The sequence below is a fragment of the Peromyscus leucopus genome, chromosome 9, assembly GCF_004664715.2.
Source record: "Peromyscus leucopus breed LL Stock chromosome 9, UCI_PerLeu_2.1, whole genome shotgun sequence".
Lineage (NCBI taxonomy): Eukaryota > Metazoa > Chordata > Mammalia > Rodentia > Cricetidae > Peromyscus > Peromyscus leucopus.
In genome coordinates, this window is record NC_051070.1 from 112,655,768 (window position 1) to 112,682,624 (window position 26,857).

The window sequence follows — 26,857 nt, forward strand, 5'->3', positions numbered from 1 at the left end:
CCTTGACTGTTTCTAGGCCTCATTTCCTCATCCATGACATGGGCACAATGCTCACTGTCCTGATGATGCCACCAGATGTGGATAGGGTTAAATGAGATAATATGAAATGGATAAAGTCCCATCTCAATGCATGGTGGTACCATGTGACACGCCTTTTAAACACACATTAGTCATGCTAATCTTGTAAAATAACTTCAAAGATATTAAAGTGGTTTGTACTTCTCCCCCTCAGAATTTCAGGCAATAAGAAGGCAACCTCCTCAAAGTCGCCAGGGGGATGTTGGAAGGCAGGCTGGCTAGCTGCATCTCACATCTCCTCTCTGTTCAGCTGAGACCTTTGGAATCATCTGTAACGCCCCACTTCAGGTTCCTGGCAAGCTAAAGGGCCATAATTATTAAGGGCAATAATTATATTTAGCTAAGTTTTAGGATTAAGGTTATAGTCTTTGGAAAAACAATAGAATAATACAAATTCGTGCTTTCAATAAATTTGTGTGCAGTGTCAGAATCCAGGCTGCTTGCTCTATAAGGTGTGTTTGTTTTTAAGTCACTTGTTTGTGGGGTAGTAAAGGGTTTGAAGAGAAACCTCAGACCTGTGCCTACTCAATGCCCAGAGTGACAGATCTGCTCTGAGTGGAAGAAGAAAACATAAACATTGTTAAACAGAAAGAGGAGCCTGGACTTCAGAGCATGAGCTGCTTTTTAGAGGACCCAGGTTCGATTCCCAGCACCCACATAGAGGCTCACAACTGTCTGTGACTCCAGTGCCGGGAATCCAGTTCCCTCTTCTGGCCTCTGTTGGCACCAGAAATGCACATGATACACAGTCATACATACAGGTAAAACACCCACACATAAAACAATTTTAGAAACAGGGAAAATTGAGTTTGGGGGTATAAAACTAAAATTTTAGAGCCACTCTGTTTCAAATGACTACATCCGGTTTTCTTTAGAGATGACCAGGTAAAACTGAGTGAATATGCCATAAATGCTGCTCACCTATATGACAGATACAGTATGACTGGCTGCTGTATATTAAATGATTATTATGGCCCATGTTCTCTGGTAGGTAGTCCTTTCCTGACAGATGTTTGTAACAGTACTATGCTGTTTCACACTTCTAACAATCCTGTGGAAATGATATTCTGTGTTCTTACTCTGTTCCATAGGAAACTGAGGCTTACAGTAATAGAATGACTGGAGCTAATTTACACAACTAATCAGACACTGGCTTGGGGCACAGTTTGATTACTCAGGAGCTATCTCTTTCTTGAATAACCATTAAAATAATTTTTTTCAATACTAAAGCCAGCAAGAAAAACTGCTCAAGCAACAACCTGAAACCTGGTTTTCAGGATATGTCAATGTTTAATCAAGGTTGGTGGCTCATACCTATAAGCCTAGCACTCAGGAAGCTGATGCAGGTGGATGGCCATGAGTAAGAGGCTAGCCTGGGATATGTGAGTGTGTTCCAGGGCAGTCAGTTTCCACTGAGTCATTCAAAATGGCTCTCCTGTGATACGTACAATTACAGCACAAAGCAATTAAGATCTGAGATGCTGGACTTCAGTGCTGCAGCAGAGCTGAACATGGGTTTCACCATCCATTACTTTGGGAAGGACATAGGCCCTGTGTATAGAAACTACTAGAACCTTAAATTGAAACAACAGCCCCAGTGACTAAGCCTCATCAATTAACAACTGCTAAACACATTGCTCCTTTGCACCAGCCAGCCAAGGGACAACTAGAACAGTGATTCAGCCTCCACACTATGAACCTGGGTTCCTGTGTCCTCCATGGGACACCAGGGTGTCCTGAGGAAGAGGGGTAGCAGGAGGGGAAGAGACAAGCATGCCTTACCCTGAATTTCAGGGATCTTCTCTCTAAACAGAAGAACAAGTGATACAAGCAACAGTCTTCTCTCCCAAGGGGTAACACTGTTTGGGGACCACAAAGTGCATGGAAAATAAAATGGTTTTATTATCTTTAGCGTCAGTAAATTTTACTGTAATCCAAGGCCAAATAACAGCTGTCTGGTTCTAATATACAGCCACAGCTTCTACTGTTCAGAGGAAATTTGACTACAGCCATCAAGGCTGCCCCTACACGCTCAGGCAGCACTTTTCCTAGAGTGTCCTGGGGAGCAGGTGACTCGGACAAAATGCAGAGGTGGTTAATGGAGGCTAGCTTCCAAACCTGCCACTCTTGGGATGCCTATCTGCCCAGGGGCAACTCCGTTGCAGGAAACCTCTTCTTTGAGATGAATCCATCCTATTCTACTTCTTTACCCAGCAGACTTGAGTATCCCCTCTCTTCAGCTGTCTTTGCAACCACTAGTGTTGAGAACTGTAGCAGTAATGTGCTTAGTTCTGCCTGCCCACACTACTCTACCAGTAAAAGCAGGAACAGAACCAGATCTTAATGGGCTGTTAGGGTGTCCTTGCTGAAGAGATGCAAAGGCATCCACTTTCACAAAATTTATAACAACACGAGCATGAATCATGCAACCAGGACTTTGGAAGAGGCTCAGGCCAGGAAAGGAAGACTGAGAATAAGGACTTGAGAACCATTAACTTCCAAGAAAATTCATCTCCAATGTGTAATATTGGGTGTTTACTGAGCAATGTCCCTCAGACCCCTCAGACCCCTGCCTTCCTAGGCCAGGGACTTGGTCTTTGTCATATGACAATCCTTTTCCCTTCATGTTGACAACAAATACTTTGGAAAACCTGTCCCTACGAGGGCTCAAGGTTTAGTCTGCTCAACGCCTCAGAAATACTTCTGGAGGTCCTCATAAGAGAACAGAAGAGAAACATGCAATGCTATTTGGTCTTCAAAGTTTCCTGCATCTTGAAAGGATGTTCGCACACTTGGGCAACATGAGCAGGTCAATCTGCCATGCTCCAGATTGAGAGGAAGAGTCACAATCCAGCTTTAGTCATGTCTGATGGGGGAGGGGGAAGCAAATGAACACAGACTAGGGCACGGGCTTAAGCTGACCTGCAATAAATTTGTTTCTACTCTAGACATTGTAACTAGGAGAAGTGGGGTCTCCTAGTGCCACCCAGACATGGAGTAAGTACGAAAGGGTACTACCTTTCAAGAGGTGAGAATAAAGTACTAGCAATTTCTAGTCATGCCTCAGCACGTCTGAGCAAAAGATGGATGGACGTTGTGGCACACACTCTCTCACAGGCCTTGGGAAGGGGAACTCTAAATCTTCCTCTCATTGCTTCTTGAAATAAAATAAGCAATGTGTTAAGGGATTAGCAAGAAAATGGTGCTTTCACTGGTCATTTGATTAGGAATTCCCTTTTAAGAAAACAAGAAAGGACATAATAAGACCCAGCTCCTCACTCATTCTCTATGACCCCTCACAACTTCTTTATGGTGCAAGCACTATGATAGAGGTCATCACAGAGAGGAGAAAAAAGGGCCACCAGGAATTGAGTTAAGCCACAGACGAAGAAGAAAGGAGCCAAAATTTAATTCTAGTTGTTTTCTTCCTCCCACTGCTTTGATAAGATTCTTTTGTTTCTTCTTCTCCCTTTCTTCCCACACATACAACATCAACAGTGCCAACTAAACCTTAATACATTTTACCTTTTCTTTTATATATTTAACTTTCAATTTCACCAAAATATAAATGATATATCAAATTCATCATCTAAACCACTTAAGGTGATGTCAAGTCCATTCCACTGAATGCTGTTGCCACAAAGCTATTCATAGAGATCTTCAACCCTGCACAACTCTGCCTCTGTGCCTATATCGTAACCCTCATCACAACACCTTTCACTTGTCCTTCCTCCTTTCCTTTAATTTTTCAGCATCATGTCCTTCAACCACTCCTCAGCCATATGTGGCGATATTTCATTTGTGCTCTAACAAACAAAGCTTGCCTGGAGATCAGAGGAAAAAGCCAGCCACTATATTAAACATGGAGGTCAGGCAGTGGTAGCACACACCTTCAATCCTAGCATTCGGGAGGCAGAGCTCCATCAGAATCTCTGTGACTTCAAGGCCATACTGGAAACAGAGCCAGGCGTGGTGGCACATGTCTTTAATCCCAGTGCTAGTTAACTACAGAGGTCTGGAGGTCTGTACAAACAGACAGGAAGCGGTAGAGCTAGGCAGAAAGAGGAAGTGATGTAGCTGGGGGGAGAGAGGAAGTGAGATGGCAGAGCACAGAACGGCATATAAGGCATGCGAATACAGGAAGTAGCTCTTTCTTGGCTGAGGATTTCCTAGTGGGAAGAATGTGGCTGGCTCCTTTGCTTCTCTGAACTCTCAATTTTCACCCCAATATCTGGCTCTAGGTTTTTTAATAATAAGACCATTTAGCAATTCGTCTTACAGCCATACTTTGGGACTACGGGATTTTCAGAACTATTAGGTTCATGGCAATTGCAAACCCCCAGACCTTGTTAGTTCTACATTAGGGATAAAGAAAGAACCCACCTGAAGAACAGGAAGATTAGGTGTAGTGGTATTTGCTCTGCCCATGACCCTGGGCTATATGGCCCAAAGGAGGTGGTGCTTGTTGCTGTGGTATGTGACCTCTGATAAGGAGCTGGAGAAGGGACACATATCCTTTCTCCTGGCTCCTGCCTTCAAGGTGGATTCGCTCCTGGTCAGATCAGAGGACGACTTCTACTGTCTACTCCATTTTGTGATTGTGAGTGTATTTCCTCAATTTATATTTTAATAAATTCCATTACCCATTTAATAGACTCACATGGATTTATTGTGATTATTAGGCAAAGTGTGTGACAGTGTGCACATCTCAGCATGTGGGTGAGATTATGGGGGTAGTGGTATGTTACATAAAAGAAATAGAAATTAAAACTGAATTTTTAAAAAAAAGTCTGCCAAAAAAAAATAACCTCTCTAGTCAACTGAAAATATTCAAATAAGGAAACTGTTTAGACAATACATACTACTCTGTGTTATGAACATGTACACTAAATCCTTCTCTAAATTACTGGGTGTTTCAAAGAGATGCTATCAATTTTATTTTCAGCAAAGCACTTTCTCAGTGAGTTATTAATTCAAGTTACAAATTTTTACACCAAGATATTCTAGGCCTGATTACCAGATGGTCTCTGGTTATAAACTCTATCGTGGAATAGCCCTCACACATGATAAGGCTCCATGAACCCCTTCAGTAGCCATACCTCCTCTTCACATTTAGGGAGACATATATAGTGGCCTGGCAGGTGTACAGAGATGTAGAGCTTCAGTTTGTCTCTTTGGTTGTCATGAGCCATAAACTTAACTCCAAAAGCATCTCGTCCTACGGAAGGTCCTGATGTTGGAAGTTTCACCTGAAGACCCATGGCATCCTACTGTCCACCACCCCCAGGTTAAGGTCAGCATTTCCCCAGCCACTATCTACTACTATCTCTAGTCACTTCTGCAATCAGGTAAAATCCCTCAGTCTTCTGACACGAGGTGATGCTTAATTTTATTTGTCAACTTGACTAGATTATAATATCCAAATATTTAGTCCAATATTGTTCAAGATTAGGGTGTTGAGGGGGGTGGAGCATACATTTAAGTCAGTGGTCTTTAAATAAAATAGGTTAATATCTACCATATGAGTGGGCTCCACTCAACCAAAGGTAAATGGCTCACCTTGCCCAACTAAGAAGCAATAGCCTTCAGATTTAGTCTGCAGTATGTGTGCTCCCAGCTCTCCCAGGTTCTCTAACAGACTTCCTTGGAATGAATCTACAATTCAACATTAGGTCTCTAACAGGCCAACCTCCCCCCACATCAGATTTTAAACTCATCATGTCTCCAGAATCACTAGCCAATTTGTTAAAATTAAATTCCTATGTGAACACGAATACCATGGCTTGTTTTTCCAGATAAATTTTATTCACATACTTGGTCCTTCTCCAACATGGACATTGTGGTCTGAAAGCTCCCTTCTCTCCTAAAGCCCAGGGTCAGGGAGGGGATCCTGGAAAGCCTGGAGATAAGGATATAAGTGACTTTTGGATACTTTTTCAGGCCTCTGGGCTTAAGTTTCCCTACATAAAAAACAAAATTACTTAAGGCTCAAAACATTCTTAGTTGAATTTCCACTGTTGCTCAGAAGTCCTCTGAAGAATTTAGAGAACATCTTAGCTATTTTCCCATTGCTATGACAAAACACCCCCACATTTAAGGAAGGAAGGTTTTATTGGCTAACAGTTTGTGGGTTTAGCCCATGGTGATGGAGAAGTAAAGGGAATCAGAAAATCGGAGCTTAGAAAGGAGCACCATTGTCAGAAAGCACCATGCTCAGTCAGCATTCTCCTTAATATGCAAGTTAAAACCAACTTCCTTTGGGATGGGTCTTTCCACCTCAATTTGATCAAGATAATCCCCAGAAGTCATACTCAGAGGGTATTCTAACAGAAACAATCCTTCCTGGTAGGCCTGGAGCCTTGCCTTCTAAGTGAGGCCGGATGCTGTCAAGTTGACAAGCAGCACTGATCTTCAGAACTTCACACACTGTTAATTCAACACCCAAACTTTTAAGCCATAACCTTCCACCACTTTTTCTCTAGTCTTATGTCCACCTCATGAGGAGAAAAACATTCAGCCCAACTTCAAAAGTCCCCATAGTCTTTAACATTTCCAATGCTGTCTAAAATCCAAAATCTATGTCTCCTCTGAGACTCAAAGAAAACTCTTAATTGTGATCTCCTGTAAAATAATAAATTACATGCTTCCAATATACAATGACAAAATGAATGAATAAATAAACATTCCCATTCCAAAAGGGAAGAATTGGGGCTAGCAAGGAAGATTAAACCAAAGCAAGACTATAAACCAGCAGAAAAACACCAGATCTAGCAGTTCCATGTCTGACATCTTGTGCTCATGACAGAATTTTCTAGGTTCCGAAAGGTTTGAATAACTCCTCTTCTCCAATTCTGACACCTGTGGGATATACTGTCTCTCTCTTAGGCAGACTCTACTCCATATTGGCTATTTGCCTTTGTGGATGTTCCAAGGTCCTGGCATCTGGAACATGGTGGGGTCTCTATTATAATTCAGGCTTCATCTTCACAGCTCCATATAAGTTCTCTAGGATTCCCTGCAAGGATTCAAACCCTGGTGTACACTGCCTAGTGTCAGTGACTCTGGAACTGTGGCACAAGACTGTATGACCCCAACAATGATCCATCTTTCATGCCTGAAAAACCAGTACCACATGGATGCCACGACCAATTCCTGCTGTCATCTCAGGTTGAAGCCTGTCCCCTTGAAACATCTGCCCAGGGTTTTGCACTTCTTCACTATAGTCCTGGATAAGGGCAGTAAAAAGTAGCCAGACAACAGCATGAATGCTCTTGTGTCTTCATATTTCCTCTATCAAACAAATCAGCCTGTTCTCTTTAAATGCAACTTCACTCATTTTCTCAGGACCTGGACAGACTGTTGGTCAAGATATCCCACATATGGCCCTAATCTGGTTTCTGCCTCTACTGTTCAAGCTTCTTTCATCATTCCTTCCAGTCTCACATAAGAATGGGCTATTAAGCTCTGCTTATATCATTTGAGGGCTTTTATTCCAAAGCTCCAAACTCTTCCCCAGTTCTCCTTAAAACCAGTTCCAAAGTTTAAGAACCATATGGACAGATTTAGCCCAACAATAACCCCACTTCTGGTACCAATTTTAGTTATCCTTCCTGTAGCTGTAATAACAAAGCAATTTAATTATATTAGGACTTATTTTGGCTCACAGTTCAAGGGTATAGTCTACCACAATGGGAAAATCGAGGTGGCAAGATCTTGAGGCAGCTGGTCCCATCACATTGACAATCACAAAACAGAAAGCAAAGAATACTCATGCTCAACTATTTCTATCATTCTTACGTAATCCAGGACCCAAAGCCATGAAATGGACCCAAGTTACTTCAGGGTGGATCTTGTAGTCTCAATTAAACTAGTGAAGATGATCTCTCAAAGGCATTTCCATGGGTATGTCTAGACACTTGTCTCTCAGTTTATGCCAGATTATGTCAAAATTACAATCCATACTGACTACTGCAGAGATATAGTGTCTGTAGTTAAGTCTTATTCCAAATCAAACCCTCTTGAGCCACTTCATACCTCTCTCTTTAGAGTTAGGCTTTAGAAGAAATCTATTGCTATGATCACATTCTCTTGGGCCTTTTAATTCTAGTCTTCCATTGTCTTTTGAGCAACTATACAACTTGATAAATTATAAATAGTTTACAGCAATGAAACAAATTCTTATTTACAAATGTGAAGATTCTGAACTGTCCAGTAGGATATTCACTTCCCCTCTCTACTGTGGGGAATCCAGCTCTACTTCCATTCCTATGTTCATTTTCATTTTCGTAACTCAAACATTTGTTTGCCAGACTTATACAGTTTTAATTTCTCACTTATTCCCTCACAGATTGGTGAGTTAAATAAAATCTTTACCATGTGTTTACTTTATACCTATATCAATTAGAAGCAGGATCTCACCATTTTTTAAATTTTATTGCTACAGATAATCTACTATATTTGGACCATCTTAGTCCACTGAATATAATTGTCAAATGAATAAATAAATGAACACATTCTTTCTCTAAGAGTACATACATTTCTCCAAGTACAAAACTTCAGAGTAAAACCCAGACTACCTCTGACCATAACCAACTACTGCTATTTACCAGCTGCATTGCCCCCTCTAAGGGTTACCACTGGGATTTAAAAAAAAAATCCATGAAAATAGCTAAGTGCTATGCATGAAGACTTGTAAGCACTCTATAAGTTAGACCTGTGGTTATCATTATTGAACAGACTGACCACTCAGACCATTGTCCACATTCTAACTTCTATATAGCAGCCCTTATAGTACCACATACCCAAAAGGTGCTTCATAAAACTGATGGCAGTGACAGTGTACCACAACAGTTCCAAAACCTCCTGGCCTGCCAAGCTTAATAAAGTGTGTTATCCATTCTTCCAGACCACTGCTGGAGATGTTACAGCCTGACCTTCTATTGATCCCAACATCATCCCAATGGACCTTGTTCCATTGTAATTTATTACAACAGCTAAATTGAATCCACATGATAGTGCTCAGAGCCAATTCTCACTGTGGTTCTCCCTCTCCCCTTCCCCCATTCCACTGCCCCCAAAGATTTGTGGAGACACTGAATTAAATGATTTACTCAATTCCAGATATTACCGCTATTGAATTCCTTTCTTTAATCTTGCACATCCACCTAGGAAACGATAAAGATTGTTTGGCATGATTTGATTTGCAGTCCTGTAAATTTATTATTAATTCCGAGTCAGTAATCTTCACTTGCCTGCTCAAGTCTTCTCAGCCATGGTCTTTATCTTGAGGAATTCGAGTTGCTTGTTGCTACTGACATCTCCTATATTCCTCAAGCCTTTTTTCTCAGTTAGGAAGAGGCAGGTCCAGAAAGATATCTCACTAGCTGCAGGCACTACTGTATATAAATAACAACAGGAACAAGAAGACACTGCACAGGAGTTTGCCAAAAGATGTCTGAGCAAATTAGCACCTCCTGTGAGCTATAAGGCAAACTCAATTGCTACAGTTGATGTTCACAATGTCCCTGCAGCTCAGCTCTGGGACAGTGCCTCTGCTGCCTTCCTTATCTCGAATTACTGATTTTGTAAGCACTGTAGACAACACTCTTCAGTCTTCTTCTCCTTCTGCATTAATCTGTGTTGACACTCTAACTAGGAGACTTATCTAACAAGAAACTAGTTTGTCAACTACCATAACATTTAGCGTAGTCTGTTTGGTTCCCACATCTTTGATTATAGAGACTATAAAAGCATCAAAAGATGGATTAAAGGATGAATTATTCAAAGAAAAAAATGTTTAGCTTAAAATTCTAAATAAAGGTCTTGTGGCATTGAAATGAAAAAATGTATAAACCACAGAGAAATGTACAACAAATGTTTGAATTACGAACGGAAATGAAATACCAAGCCAAAAGCTCAATTATGTTTCCTCAATAATAACACTTTCTAAGAGTTTAGATTTGAACACAGCAAATAATATGTATTTCCTTATGACAAGTGCCATGTTTACTAGAGGATTAAGTTAAAGTTTCTGGAAACAAATATATAAATTACCCTGGGTGTTTAACTAAGTTCTGTATCTCTGACATTCAGTCAACCTCTATAAAAATATTTTAAGAGGCTGGTTTAATACAATACAAAGCAAAAATTAGCTGATATATGAATGAATATAAGCAGTCATTACTATGACCAACTTAAATGCAAAAATAAATGTTTAATTCCATTTCTTTTCTAAATTCCACATTACAAACCATAAATTTGAATTTTCCTTGTTAAGGTTAAATATTTACTTTGCTCACTGACTTATAAAAAATAGATAAATATATAAATTAAAAAGATTCCATTTTAAAGGCCTAATCTGATTTTTTAATGAGAAAAGTTATATCATTTCTTTGCTCAAAAAATGAAGTTTAATACATACTTATCTATAAATTGCTTTAAAATAAAGTGCTTTATTTCTCAAGGAATAAAAGACAAATAACAAAGAATGTAAAAGCTCAGGTTTCAGGAAAACTTCATACCTCCATACTCAACAGGTTGAACTCACACCTTTAAAATTCTGGATATCTGATCCAGAAAGAAAGCAGTAGCAGCCCCCAGGCCTTCTCTATTCTAAACACCCTTTACTGTAAGAGCTAGAAAATGGAGAGGGATCCATACACACACTCACAGTGTTAGCCTCCAGGCCTTCTCTATTCTAAACACCCTTTACTGTAAGAGCTAGAAAATGGAGAGGGATCCATACACACACTCACAGTGTTAGCCTCCAGGCCTTCTCTATTCTAGACAGCCTTTACTGTAAGAGCTAGAAAATGGAGAGGGATCCATACACACACTCACAGTGTTAGCCTCCAGGCCTTCTCTATTCTAGACAGCCTTTACTGTAAGAGCTAGAAAATGGAGAGGGATCCATACACACATTCACAGTGTTAGCCTCCAGGCCTTCTCTATTCTAGACAGCCTTTACTGTAAGAGCTAGAAAATGGAGAGGGATCCATACACACACTCTTTGTTACAAATTGGAATCACAGTGAACAGAAGCCCTCCTTATCTGAAACATAAGACAAGTAACAGTTTCTTTCTGTTCTCAAGTCTGTTTCATGCCTTTCAATACACATGCAATTCACATGCCCATGCACACAAGCATGTCTTATCCTTTCCTTTGAGGACTTTTTATTAACTTCCCACCCATCTCATTTCCAGAATAACTCTGCCAGTTTAGCATCAAAAGGTCTGGATTTTCTACTTATTTCTGCCAAGCTCATGTCAGGCAAAACATTTGCTTTCTGGCTCTCAGCATCCTCCTCTCCTCTTCTTCAGTGCCAATATTCTGCCCTGTCACAACCATGGCTTCAGAGCAACTTCAGGGACCAAAGATCTGTATGGTTATGAGATTATAACATGGAAAGTTGTTCAAACAATTAGGGTATCTGCAAAACTGCCTCTAAAAGGAGTAGCTTTAGGACAAACTATTGATAGGAGCTGTAAGATTGATGAACCTCAAATGCATCGTGCTAAGTGAAAGAAACTATGCACGCCATACTGCGTGACTCCAGTTCCATATTTTTGGAAAAGATAAAAATCACAAGAAGGGGGAATAAATGAATGCTTGCCAGAGCTGGGAAAGGAGATGGAACAAGAAGAGAGCAGCCCAATGGAAGTTTCTGAGATAACAGAAGTCTGCCTGTACCACAATGATGGAGGGGATCACACAATCCTAAGCTTTTATGAAAAACCATAGAAATACATACCACAAAGAGTAAACTTTACTATATGTAAATTTAACAACAGATTTAAGATGATCTCTTAAATTGATTCCACCTGCTCCCCAAGTTCTTTGCTTTAGATTTAAAAGACTTGATAGACTTAGGGTTTAAAATTCTGATTTTTATTCTAAAATAGCAATTTGTCACAGGTTAACCATGATGAGTATCTCATTCAACACAACTATGTTAGACTGAAACTGAATGTGAGATATGAACCTATTCTCATTTTACAGATGGGGAAATCAAGCCAAAGGTTATATAATTAATTTGTTTTTTACAGACTGAACCTGGAATGTGTCTACCCAAGAGGATGTGCCAAAGGCTTGGTTTCCATCAGTCTGCAGTCCTATTGAGAAGTGATGCAACTTCAGGAGGGAGGGCCTTGTTGAAGGAACATGCCACTGAAGGAGATTCTTTGTTCCTCGTCCTTTCCATCTTCCTCCCCTGACTTCTCCATCTTTGCTTCTTGCTTTCTGACTTGAGGTACACAGTCACTTCTACCACACACTCCCATCACCATGATAATCTGCCTAACCACAGGACTAAAAGCAATGGAACCTACTGACAATGGCCTAGAACCTCTGAAAACATCAACCAAAATAATAAATAAGTAATAAAATCTCTCCCCCTTGCAGTTGATTTTCTCAGGTATTTCATCATAGCTATGGTAGAAAGTTGACTGATTAATTCATGACTGGAATTTTAAAATCCTCTAAGCAACAGCACTAGGGTTCACAGCCAATAGTACAGATACACATACACACACGGTTTAATATATTTCTGTCATATACATTATAGTTTATTTCAATGAATAAAATAACTTGAATATCTTCCTGTGTCATTAAGTATTCTGTTATGATACCATTTTTATTGATGAATTTGTACACATAACTGTATCATCAGTTATTTGGATAATTCATCACTGGAATATTTTCACTAATCAGAAAAGTAAATTTTTTCTTAAATCTTGTGAAGAGGCTTGTAGCTAAATCAATGCCTACATCTTAATTATTTCTATTTAAAAAATTCCTAGGGGAAGAAGCAGTGATTTAAGAGGCCTTGGTAAATGATTCCACATTCGTTTCCTCTAATATCTAATATTTGTATGTGCCATCATAAGGTCCCACAGACCATTCCCTTATAATCTCTAAGAAAGTGTTGGTAACAGTGAAGGGTGGCAGAGGTTCTTTGTCCCTCCCTGCCTTCCTTCCCACCTGGCTGCCTGTGACTACGCCCCCAGCTGTTCTTAAGTTCACAAACATTGATATTTAGAGAGCTGTGGTGTATGCCACCCTTCATAAGGTAGTGTCTCATATGTGGCCTAAAGAATTTAGTTTCATATTTTAGCACTACAGAAAGAACTATCTCCACCCAGTGTCAATGGGGGCTATTCATTCCTGCATAACTTGTTTGCTTAGCTTTGCTTCAATCAGAATTACTCACAAAAAAGCTACAGAATGCAACAGGAAGTAGGGAAGACCTCACCCTTGGGAATGGCAGAAGACTTCCCTTTTCACTATAAAGAATGTCTGAGTCAAACAGTAAATCTGTTCCAGAAAAGTATACTTGTTTACTTCCATTAAATATTTAGGATGCATTAAAAAAAACTTTCCTATGTGCCATGAAGGTGGCTATATGACAGAATACCCTACAAGCTATAATAATTTTTGATCTATACCATAATTTAGCAAACTACACCCCATAGGCCAATTAAGCTGTTTGTTAAATAAAGTTTTATTGGAACACAGCCTTCCCTACTCATTTACTTGCTTTGAATGCAACCAGAACTTTGGACAGATTGTTCATTCAGTCCATTCCATTTCAGTTTTCTATCTAATATTTATTAAGCACCTATAACATGCCAAAAACTGTGCTGGTTACAGGATAAAAGGGTGAATAAGCCTGATGGTTCTCTTACTGAACTCCAGATTTCATAGGGAAAATGGACACACATATCACATTCTCAAAAATCTCAGTTATTTGATCTGAAATAAGATGATATGAGCAGTGTAATGACAGTTTACCCTTAAGCAAACATTTTAGAATAATGAAATCCCTCTAAGATTATAAAACTGCATAAAAATTCCAATGACTCTTACCCTTACAAGTCAAGGCTTTAGAAATGGTTCTCTTGTAGACAGTGCTCTTTAATGGACTATAACCTCCTTTGTCCGCATGCTCTGTACCCCAGTCCTGTTTACTTGCAGCTGAATTTCTGATCAATTATTTTAATATGCACTTGAATCTATTCTCTACAGCCATGTAACAAAATACATCCAGTTTAGCAGCTTAAAACAGCACCAACTTTGCAGTTGTGTAAGTCGGAAGTCCTACATAGACATCTGGAGTCTATCCTTAGGGATGAGATCAAGGTGTCAGCCATGATGAATACTTGTCTGGAGGCTCTAGTGGAAATGCACTTCCAAGAATCTTTTTACTGCTGGCCAACTTCGTATTTGTAGAGTCTTAGAATCGTAATTTCGCTTCCTTGCTGGTTTATATGAGAAACCACTGCCAGTCTCAGTGTCTGCCTGCATCCTTTGCCACAGGGCATCTCCAATCTCAAATCAACAGAAGAGAATTTAGGATATATTGAAACTTCCTGGTGTTGCCAACCACTGACTACCCTGTTTCTAACCATAGGAGCCAAGAATAAAGTCCTGATGCAATTATGTCACATATACCCAGACCATCTCTCCATTTCTTAAAGTCAACCATACCATGTAATGGAACTTAACCAACAATAACAAATTCATTACGGTCACACTCCTGGGGAAATAGTCAAGGTCTGGAACACCAGGGAGGTTAGAACTCTTGGGGGCTTCAAGTTAGAATCCTACCACAGCATTTTTGTTAGGATTATAAACTCGTTGTGAAGAACCATAAATATACTAACCAAGTACTGGTTACTAGTTAAATGTTTTTGTTATTGTTTTTAAAAAACAGCAACTTAAAAAGGAAATGTAGCCAGGTGGTGGTGGTGCATGCCTTTAATCCCAGCACTCGGGAGGCAGAGACAGGTGGATCACTGTGAGTTCGAGGCGAGCCTGAACTACAGAGGGAGATACAGGAAAGGCACAAAGCTACACAGAAAAACCCTGTCTTGAAAAACAAAAAAATAAAAATAAAATAAAAAATAAAAATAAATAAATAAAAAGGAAACGTAACACAAATATTATTACAAGATCCAAAATTGACATATATTCTATGCCATTGGTTCAGAATTAAGTTTCTGTAAAAATTCTCTGTGGTGATATACTGTGTACCCTAATAAACTTGCATGAGGATCAGAGGACAGAGCCAGTCACTAGATTAGACACAGAGGTCAGGCAGTGGTGGCACACACCTTTAATCCCAGTACTTGGAAGCACACATGCCTTTAATCCCAGGAAGTGATGTCTGGGCAGAGAAAGGTACATAAGGCATGAGGAAAAAGGAACTCCCTCTCTTTAGACTGAGGATTTCATAAAGGTAAGAACTAGTGGTTGGCTGTTCTGCTTCTCTGATCTTTCAGCTTACATCACGGTATCTGGCTCTGGGTTTTTTATTAAAAGACCATCTAAGATTCTAACAGTATCTGGTATTCGTGTTACAATTCTCTGTTTAAAGTAGTTATCTCTTTTGATTTGTGTAAGTTGTATAATCTGGTAAGTGAAAAGGAAAAAGAAATACTGGAAATAATATTATAATATCAGAACAGTAAGGAAGACGCTGTGGAGCTACAGGCCCCAGGAACATACAACCCCTACTTAACACCTATTTGTAGGGGAAACTTACACATGGATTATATAAGTTTAGAATTATGGACTCCCTTCACAATATACATTGATAAATGTTAATATAGATATGCATAAGCTCTTCATAGCCAGGCAGAATCCATTGCCAAATAGAAGATAAGTGAGAAAGACAGACAGAAAATTTTCCTTCCCACATAAATGAGACTGATTCAAATCAAATGGCCTGGGGAGTATATGGGAAGACAAACAGAATCATCTCCAGACTGAAAAATGTAAAGGCTCAACCACTTCTAATCCCTATCACAAAACTGCAGCAACAGCTGGCAACTGAGATGAACAGATGTGACTAGATGCCTGTGCCCATCAGAATGATAGTCATGGCCAGGCACTCCAGGCAATTTAATTTTAAATATTTTAAGAGTGTTATAAGTGATTATATGAAAACCTTTTTAAAAATCTGCCATGATGAAATTGAGAATACAACGTCTTAACTTAGAAGCCAGGATTTATTTAAAAGTGAACTTGTATCTCTTGGTTTGGCTCAGCTCTCTCAGTGAGTAAGAATCAGTTCTCAGCATGATCTGGCCATGAACTACATTTTGAAATAACACAGATAATCATTATTGCCACTTGCAAGTCATAAGGGACTAGGGGAAAACATTTACAGTATGGAAGTCAAAATGTCACTCAGATTTTAACTACATAATATATGTGATTGCCAGAAGACATAAAGAAAAGCTCCTTGCTGTGAGATTGGTATCGTAAATGGAGCAAGAAGTGTGGTCCAGCTATATTAAGTTACTTTTGATCCCGCCAAACACACTGTGTTGCCTCTTCCTGTCAAGCCCTGAAAATGCTTATCCTGATGCCTGGACTAGACAATAATTCAAAGTCCCTCAGTGCCAGATTCAGTCATCGACATTTCCAGGAAGTACTCCTTGCTCATTTCATTCCTTCTGAGAGGTGAGATGTCCCTCCTATGTACAGATTCACTGATACCATGACTACAGTGGCCTGATCAATTTTAATACTAATAATTCTTATAATCTGACAGAGAATAATATACATTCTCCTTAATTATAGAACACTGTATATAAAATTATAAAACATAATAGTAATAGTTCAAACATCACTCTCCTGTTGCATTTCTGTGGCTGTGAGTAAAAGATTTGGGGAAGAAAGGGGTTTATCTGTTTCACAATTCCAGGTTACAGTCTACCATTGAGGGAATTGAAGGCAGAACTGCAAGACAGGACCTTGAAAGCAGGTCTGCTTGCTGCTCCACATCACATTACCTCCAACCAAGAAACTGACTTTGCAGCCAAAGAAGTGAGGCAGGAAGCATGGAGGGTGGCAGGCAGGCAGGCAGCCTTACATTCAGATTTTTTTCTTATATAGTACAAGAGAATGGTGCCACCCACAGTGGACTAGACTTTCCCACATCAGGCAACAATTAAGACAATGCCTCGTCTTTCAGTCATGGCAGCCATCTTCTAATAACTCACCAAAATGACAACCACAAAGGGAAGGAGGAGGAATGCTGCTATATGTTACCTAGGCCTTTTAGAAAACATGGAGGTGTTTCTTTGGCCCTATACATGTGAATCTACAAGAAGAGCAATACTGTAGACATCAAGGGAATGGGCACTGTTCAAATGGAATGCCCTTTAAATGTTACCATGGAGTAGTAGGAAGAGTCTACAACATCAGCCAGTATGCTATGAGCATCATTGTAAACAAGCAAGTTAAGGGCAAGATTCTTGCCAAGAGAATTAGTGTGCAGATTGAGCACATCAAGCACTCTAAGAGCTGAGACAGCTTCTTGAAATGGGTGACAGAGAATAATTAGAAGAAAAAGGAAGCCAAAGAGAAGGGCACCTGGGTTCAGCTGAATCGTTAGCCTGCTCCAACCAGAGAGTCACATTTTGTGAGAATTAACAGAAAGGAGCCTGAGCTGTTTGAGTCCATTTGCTGTGGATTCCTGGCTTAATGTACAAAAAGGAAATAAAGGACCTAGATTGTAAAAGTGGTTTTCTTAAAGAAAAAATAAAAATCTCTCATAGCTATGCCTACAGGCCAATCTGATCCAGACAGTTCTTCAAGTGGAACTATTTTCTCAGGTTTAACTAGTTTGGGTCAAACTGACATTTAAAATCAGCCAGCAAGGCGCAAAGCTACACAGAGAAACCCTGTCTCGAAAACCAAAAAAAAAAAAAAAAAAAAAAAAAAAAAAATCAGCCAGCATAAGCACCTATGCTCACATGCATACATACACATCAACAACATAATCATTGCTGTAAACCACCTCAAAGTTCTAAGGATCTTTGCATGAACAAAATGTTACACATATTAGCTAAGGTAATGTTCAGAGCACAGAGATATTCTGCTAAACTGTGTAAAATGCATTTTAAGAAACACTATCTCTAGGCAAAGGGCCTAGATAGTCAATATAAGAAGGCAGTCCACTTGAAAAGGAAAGGACTCCTGTGGAACAGCGTTCTCCGTGGAAGTGTTCATTGCAGGTGTGATTTGCACAACAGGATACTGATTAGCATACTGGAGTAGATGCCACCTTCCAGATGTACCTGACAATCTCCATGCTGTGGCAAACAAAAATGCAAATGCTCAGTAGGAAGCAGGAAAGAGGGTTGAAAAATCTACTGCCTTAGACCTAAGACCACTACTGTGGTACAGCTCCAACCCCTGGACTGCCAGCTGGGGTCTTGGCATCATGAAGATGAAGAACAAGCTTGCACGCACCAGGTCATACTTTGGGTGCACATCTCACTACAGCTAAGAGAGCCAAGGCTGGAGGTGTTAGGTGTGGGAAGAGCAATAGTCATCTCCTCTGAGTGTTATTATTCATGGGATGGTTCCCTCCTGCAGCCTACACAGAACACACTGTACTGGGAACAGTGAGTGGGTTTGACATTTCACTGGGGCAAATGACTCTTCTCATAGATGACAATATTCTGAAGACAGAAGTAGATCTCAAAGAAATGTCTCTTCTTCCAAGTTCTCATTCATTGAAAACTTAGTGTATTTTGATTGAAGGAGGATCAACATGTGGTAAGAATTTTGCAAAGAGATGAAGGCATCTTCTCTATGAGCACAAAATCTCTCCCAGACTGCAGTACTAGAAAAAAAAATTCTGAAGGATATGACATAAAAATGAGCACAAAGCTCATGTGTAAAGTGTGAATCTATTTAGAGGAAGGGTCTTGAATAGATGTTGTCAAGGGGGCATACTTGGACAAAATTTGAGGCAGTCCTAAAAGTCTGAATCCCTACTAAGTTGGCAATGTCAGGGCAGAGAGAGGAGGTGGCATCTGAATGCATGTTTCTGCTGATGTTTGCTTTTATGGTTTCTTAGTGCTGACACAGTTCTTGATTATAAATAATCTTGTCCTAAAGACCAATTATTGTGGTTGGGATAGTCTTTCAATATATTTTTATAGCTTAAAGTAGCCAGAAGTGGCTCTGCTCTATGCACTACCAAGCAGTAAGCTTTTGACAGTATAACACATGCAGTTACATAAAGGGTTGTTAGGCAGGAATACTTCTCTTACCAGAATATCAGCTTCCCAAGAACCAGAGGATATCTTTTTCTTTATGAACCTTCAGAAGCTGGAAAAGTTACTGATACACAGGTATCAGTAAAAGGATGCATCCTTACTCCTGAGTTCACTGTCTATCAGAATTTCAACCACAATAATGCCAAACATGTAGAATAAAGGTGCTGAAATTAGCAGGTTCATAAACATCATGCACAAGAACCAACTCCACTCACCCCTCCTTCCATTTTCCAAGTCAGAAGGCAATCTACAAATCTGTTTTTCTTCCCCCAGTATATAAAGTACTCCTGCTCTGTACATTTGTATTGCTTATACGACTGAGGATGAAAACAGATCCTGAAAAATTACCCAATTTTAATGGATTTAGAGCAAATTCTTGGGTAGAAAATGTATGCTCTGAGAATCTATGAGCTGCATAACAGTCCAAAACTGATCTGGTTTAAATATTGCTACCATGTCCTAACATCATGGTCATTATATAATTTCCAAATGTACAATGTCATCAAGGGTTTATGGCATTTCCTATAAAAACTCAGTAGTCAAGTTACACTTCATCAGCTGAACTTTGTTTGTATTCAGGTGTGGGAACAAAAGGCTATGGGATCAGAACAAATCTCATGCTACCCTGCCTTTGATAGCACAGCAAGTGGATAGCCTGGTGAACACCCGCATATGTGCACAATTTTGTCACCTACGAAAATTTTCCATATTTTGGCACTATGGAATGGAGCCAAAACTATGGCCTCAGGGTCAAGGGTCCATCCTGAGCAATCTGTCTTCCTGTAAAAGGTTGATCAGAGCTGACCTGCCACTTGAGTGTCTCTGGATATTCAACTCCAGTTAAAGGAGTATATCCCCATTCTACTAGCACCATAACACAGTGCAGGTCATCAACGAGGTAATATTGCAGCTTTGACTTTGACATGAGTTTATTATTATTTCGTGCCAACACACCCTAATCCAAAGCTTATGCTGTTCTAATCTATGCCTGCTCCGAAGTAGATGATTATGTTGAATGTAGACAAAACTCTTAGAACTCTACAGATGCAAAGACAATGCGTCATTGGCTTCTATATTATCTCCACATTTTCAAATCAATTCTTGGAGAATTTGATACATTGTATTTTCATCATATTCATCCCTCTCCCCCAACTTTTCCCAGATCCATCTAACAATCCATACCCATTCAACTTTGTGTTTGTTTGTTTGTTTGTTTGTTTGTTTTAGACCCATCAAGTCCAATTAGTCCTGCTTATACACTTTTGAAGATGTGGCCATCCACTAGAGGGTGGTAGATCCACCCGGGACCACACCCTTAAGGGAACTAAGCCTCCCTTTCCAAGGAGCAATCAATGTCATAGGTCCTTAGCTAGGGGTAGACCTTGGTATGTACCTCTGTCCTCTATGCAAGGGCTTTGTCCAGCTTAAGCTTGCACAGGTCTGAATCAGGTTCTGAATCGTGTATGTCACTTCTTTGTAGATAACTTATCCATCACTATAAAGTTATAACAGATCATGCCCCTTCACTATACTGCAGTGGTTTCATGGACTCTCCAAATATATTGGTAAACAGTTAAATAGAAACATGGGCTAGGGATGTGTCTTAGTGGACAAAGTACTTGCCATATCAGCATGAAGATCAGAGTTTGGATCCCCAGAATTCACATAAAAGCCATCTGTGTAGGACAGAGAACTCAGGTAAAAGTCACAAAGGTGTGGCAGCCCAGCTGCAATCCCAAAACACAGGAGCTAAAGACATGGAATTCCTAGAGCACACAGGCTAGCCAGACTAGTGAATGATGAGCTAAATTGAGAGGCCCTGCTTCCATAAAAGATGGAGATCCATCAAGGGAGAAGCTTGGTGTTATCCTTGCACCTCCACACACGTGCACAAACACCCTCACACACGTGAACATGTGTGTGTGTGTATGCACATATGATACATATATGCAAAAAATAAAAATGTAAAAAGAAAAAAAATAATGTGAAGCTGATAAACAACTTCAAATTTCCAAATCTACTAAGTTCATGATTTAAAAACATTTTGCCTAAAGGAGATACCGTACAAAAATAGTGTTGTTCTCAACTTTATAACTTCCAAACTTGTACTCAAACCTTTGCTTCTGACTATTTATGGGGAAAGCTTAAAATTCTACAATATGTGCACATCAGTCAAAGTGATTACGTGTTTCCTAGATATTTAGAAGTGTTGCCTGAAAATCTTCCCAGCAACTATTGCCACTTACTATTCAAGAATGAGAAGATGTAGTCTCACTTCCTGGCAAAGGTTGAACTCAGTTCTTCCTCCTCCCCACTCTCACAGCTGGTGTCATCATCACACAGATTAAGGTCAAAAGAAAAATGTTTATTGACTCAATTTGCATTATCTAATTTATTCTATTTTTCTCAACCATAAAAAAAAAAAAAAAACTTGTACCTAGGTTACATGACCATGGGCAAGCTCATCACAAACCAAAACATTCCTTAGTTCTTTGAGGTAAATCTTGGAAGTAGGTCATCGGTTACAGTTGAAAGGAACTAAGCAGCGCATGTGACAGAGCACCCAGCACTCAGTACTCAGTGCACGCATGTTCAGCAGATGCCAACTTGCTTGTCATTAACTGCTGAGGACTCAAATGAAAGCATTCTTTCATGGATCAGATCTAAAATGTTCCCAAAGATCATGTGCTAAATAAAGGCCTGGGCTCTAGCTGGTTGCATTTGGGAAAAGGCTGGAAACTTAGGGACGTGGAGCCCGACGGGAGAGTAGGACACTGGGCAAGTGCTGGAAGGGGCTACTAGTCGCTGGCCCCTTCCTCGCTCACCGCGTTCCTGAGCTGTCACGAGATGAGTGGCTTTGTCTGCCCACTCCCCAGCCGCCATGATGTTCAGCTGCACTTCAAGACTCAAGCAATGGAATCAACCAACCATGGATTAATCCTATGAAACTTGGAGCCAGTGTCAACCTTTCCTCCCTTAACTTGATTTTTTGAGGAAGTTTGTCCCAGAGGCGGGAACTGACGCAATCTTTTGAGTCCATAGAACACGCTCTAGCTCTGCTGCTGTAAAAAGGAGTCACCTGCCCTGCACAGCCACCCTGCTTCAAGGGTGCTTAGTTGTCTCTGCCCAGGTCTCTCCAGTCATCTTTATTAATTACCTGGTGCTTCAAGATGGGAATCCACAGAACAAGCCCTTGTCCATACATATCATATCTTAATAGAAATGAATTAGCAATACAATCAACTAAATAACCATTATACACAGAGCTCTAGACAAAAGCTTTTTAAGTCTTTGGTAAAGTATCAATGATTTAAGGTAACTTTAATTTGTGTGTGAAATGAAAGCCAGTGTACCACATTGGTTTCTGATCAATCATAATATGACAGGGATACACTGGGAAGAGATTTTCCTCTTCTCTAAGAGGAAAGACTAGAGAATTCATCTATGGAGTTCCAGAAGCATGGGCAGGTGAGGGGTCTAGACCCTAGGGATTCATTGATAATTTCATCACCATCTACAGAAACAAGGTGTCAAATGTCTTTTTTTGTTTGTTTGTTTGTTTGTTTTGGTTTTGTTTAGTTTTGTTTTTCGAGACAGGGTTTCTCTGTGTAGCCCTGGCTATCATGGAACTAGCTGTGTAGACCAGGCTGGTCTTGAACTCAGAGATTCGCCTGCCTCTGCCTCTTGAGTGGTGGGATTAAAGGCATACATCATCACTACCCGGTGAGTATCAACTGTTTTAGTCAATCTTGTAGGCAGAGATTTTCCTGACCATAGGCAATACTAAGGAGACCCTAACTTTAACTAACCAAATGCTCTGTATTTTAACTCTAAGTTCATTCACTCATTCATTAAATGTTTATTGAGCAAACATATCTACTATGTGCTAAAGATACAGCAATGGAAAAATAATAAAGCCTTACATTCTGCAATCTATACTCTGAAAATTTCAATGGAAAACTTTAGAAGGTATATATTTTCCAGATGGTAATCAGTTCTATTTAGAAAAATAAAATTGTACAGGTAAACCAGAGGATTGGAATACACATTCTATTTTATGTGGGAGAGGCCAAGGTCTTCATTTTGAGCAGAGACTCTCAAGAAGCAAAGGCATGAGTTTTATATATATATATATATATATATATATATATATATATATATATAATGCTTTATATGTATTATATATAATGTAATATATATATGATATTTACAGCTGTTCTATCTGGTACAAACACAATTAGATTCACATATGTAATATTATACTTCCTAATAAATAGCCTAAATAGACAGTAAGACACAAATAACAATAATTGATTTTAGCAATATATTTTGTATAACTGATATACCCAAAACATTTCATATAAATAATATAGAAATTACTGTTGAGTGCTGTCAACATTCTGCCTTTCATGATAGCTACTGCTCACGACAGACCTTTAAAATATCATATAGTTGTCACTCATAACACATTTCAAACGAAAAGCCTAACAACCGATAGCCACCACAATGGGTCTAGAACCAGTGCCCTATAGAGGTTGAAGTCCTGTCAAATTTCAGGACTCTGAGAGAGCACATATGTCTCTGCAAAAGAATACACAGCCCTTAGCTACTGATATGAGATTAACATAGGAGGGTAGGAGGTTAGGAGCCTAATTATGTAGGGTTCTATGACCTTTGGAAGAACTGCTACCTGTTAGTATCAGTGAAAGCTGAAGCCAGTGGATGGGGCAGTGTCATGGACTTGTGATCTGTACAGCTGTGCTGGGCCCCATTCTTGACTTAATGATCTCCTATGACAATCCTAACATTCCCAATTTGGGAGCAAAAGGCTCTACGTTTTCATTTATACTGGGACCTACAAATTATATAACTTGATTGAAATGGGAAAGTTTTGATTAGAGAGTAACTTAAGTTCTTTTGGGATCTAAAAGGAAAATTCTAGTTTCCATGTTAAGAACAGAGTGTAGGAACCGCAACTGAAAACATCTGGGGCACTGATGACAAGATCCAGGTGAGGGATGGTGACAAATGGCACACAAGGAGGAACCAGTTACTCCTGTGTGCCTGTATGGGCAGTATCACAGGACCACTGTTGACAGTGACTTCCTGGCCAGCCAGCTTCCTGCTGATGATTGTTCCCAAAATGGCTACCCATGATTCATAAAGTCCTGTATATTTCTATCATTTTGATGTTCATAGGAATGCAGGGTTATGAATCTTCTTCTTGCTGACCTTTTAAAAATAACAACATGAACAGTAAGGAAAAATTGCAGGGTATCAAAAACTATAAAGCAGACGATGGGAATTCCCCAAAGTAAAAATATGGTGATGTTATAAAATCAAGATCCCGAGTAGGGAGTGAAACGGACCACTTAAAGAAGAAAGAAAAGAGGGGCCTGAATGAGGCTGAGTATCTTATTGGATTACTGTGGTAGAGTTCCTTGTACATTCTCTCCACTGATTCCAACTAAGTAAAAATGGAACAAGAAGTGACCACACGCCCCCAAAATAGTCCACATGGATTTAGCCATTGCTATGGTCAGGGTGTGACACCCAACATACATATGTTAAAATATAATCACTAGTAAGACTAGGTGGAACCATTAGGGAATGACTGCCAGGAGAGCCATGACCTTCTGTACAGGATAACAACCTTACATCACCATCATGAAGAAGCACTTATCCCCATAGGAGGGTGTCGTGATAAGGTGCCATCTTGGAAGCAAAAAGACGACCTTTCCCAGACACCAAACCACAGACACTTGGATCCAGGGCTTTCTAGCCTCAAGAACTGTGAGAAAAGAAACCAAATGTCTACTTTTTATAAAACACTCAGTCTCAGACAGTTTGTTATGGCAGGAGGAATGGATAAAGACAACAAGATATGATCAACCAAAGGTTATCTTAAGACACCATCCTTACATATACTGGTCAACTTTCATAATGAAAAACATTAAAATCACCACTTAGGAATTTTTAGTTTTCATCCAGTTGTCTTTCCACTGCTAGAGACTGAATCAGGGCCTAGCACATGCTCTTCCCACTGAGCTGAAACCCCAGCTCTTACCCCCACAGGTCTGAGTTTTATATTTGTATATAAATTGGTATAATTCCTCATTGATTAAGATTGCAAATAAAAAAAAAACCTCTTGGGTAATCCAACAGAAAATACATAGGTCATGCTAAAGATGATACAGTACAACTATTAGTAAATTAAATGCCAGTAAGTAAAAAATTGATACATCCTAATGTAAATTTTAAAAAGATACTTTATCTTCCACAGTACCAAATCTCTCTGAAACATCAACCATGTATGATAACAACTCCCATCTTGAAGGGGTTATGTCAGCGACTCACTTTTTTCTGAAGAACATTGATTTTCCTTTCCTTTACTTCTAACATATCTTTCATATCACGGATCTCTCCCGCTAGGGTCCCCTTCTCTTCTGTGAGGTCTTGCAGCTGTTTTGTCTTCTTATTGAGAAAAGATTCTTTCTCTTCCAGCCGTAATCTCAGAGCATCGACCTGAAATGAGGACACAGAAGAAACACAGTCAGTGCTGGGGGAAGGGGTGGCAGCAGGGAGCACCTGAGCGTGACGCAATTAATCCTCTGTTCAAAGACACCAAGAAGTGGCTCAATGGTTATGAGCACTGGATGGCTGTTCTTTCAGATGACCAAGGTTCAATTCTGGTGCCCACACAGTGCTTAACAACCGTCTCTAACTCCAAGGGATCCAACACTCCACTCTGACAACTGTAGACACACATGGTGCACAGACATACATGTAGGCAAAACATCCATACACATAAAATAAAAATGAATGTTTTTTTAAGTGACCTCAGTGCATTTTAACAACGTAGAATCTACCATGATGTCCTGTTGTGCAAATAGCTGAACAGTACTACTTTAAAAAAAATTCTATAGAGTTTTCATGAAATAAGGCTTTGCAAAATAGTAGCATGTCCCCGTGTTTGTTTGCCCACCTATGGGAAACAATATGTTTGCTTAGGGTAGTGAACAAGGCACACTGATTCTTCCACATGAGATCCCTGGGAGGGGAAACATTGTTCATGCTTTTCAGGATCCTCCAAGAACACTGAGAACATCTGGATGAACAAGATAGACACGTGGAGAAACTGCTAAATTAGAAAAATGCATAGGACCATGAGGAAGCTATGCTGCCGGGGCCAGAAAAGATGTGGGAACAAAACAGCCATTCTCAAATTGGAAGACGATTGCTTTCCAGACACTTTGTAAAAACAGCAAAGAGCACCAAAGAATTCCCATTTCTATCTGAGATCAAACATTAGAAAATCAAAATTCCCATTTTTCAAATGTTGCTAGTTAAAGAAAAAAATAAGCATTGTGCATTTTTATTTGTGTGCGTTTATGTGTATCATATGTATGTGTTCGTGTCATTTTGTACACATGTATGTAAGGATGCATGTGCACATGTTGTGTTCAAGCACATGGAGTCCACAAGGTGATGAGAAGTGACTTCTTTAACTGTTCCCCACCCTGGGTTATTATTATTATTTCCAGACATGGTATCTTACTAAACCCACGGCTCATCAGTTCAGCTGTTTCAGTTCTATTAACTGTCTTTGTCCCCCCAGAACGGGAATTACAGATGCATTCTGTCACATCCGGCTTTTCCCTGGGTGCCGGGGTTCCAAACTCAGGTGCTCATGCTTGCATGG

At 39.7% G+C, this 26,857-nt stretch overlaps 1 protein-coding gene across 25 annotated transcripts in view; it reads right to left on the bottom strand.

The window, feature by feature from the left end:
* Erc2 (ELKS/RAB6-interacting/CAST family member 2) overlaps positions 1-26,857 on the bottom strand; it is an 893,602-nt gene that overhangs the window by 494,996 nt on the left and 371,749 nt on the right. For all 25 annotated transcript variants that reach the window (XR_003735931.2, XR_003735930.2, XM_028882471.1 and 22 more), the window contains one exon: positions 25,513-25,680. Coding sequence is in view for 23 of the 25 variants with exons in the window: in XM_028882471.1 (XP_028738304.1) it covers positions 25,513-25,680 (168 nt within the window). In the remaining 2 variants the exon portion in view is untranslated. The remainder of the gene's footprint in view (positions 1-25,512; positions 25,681-26,857) is intronic.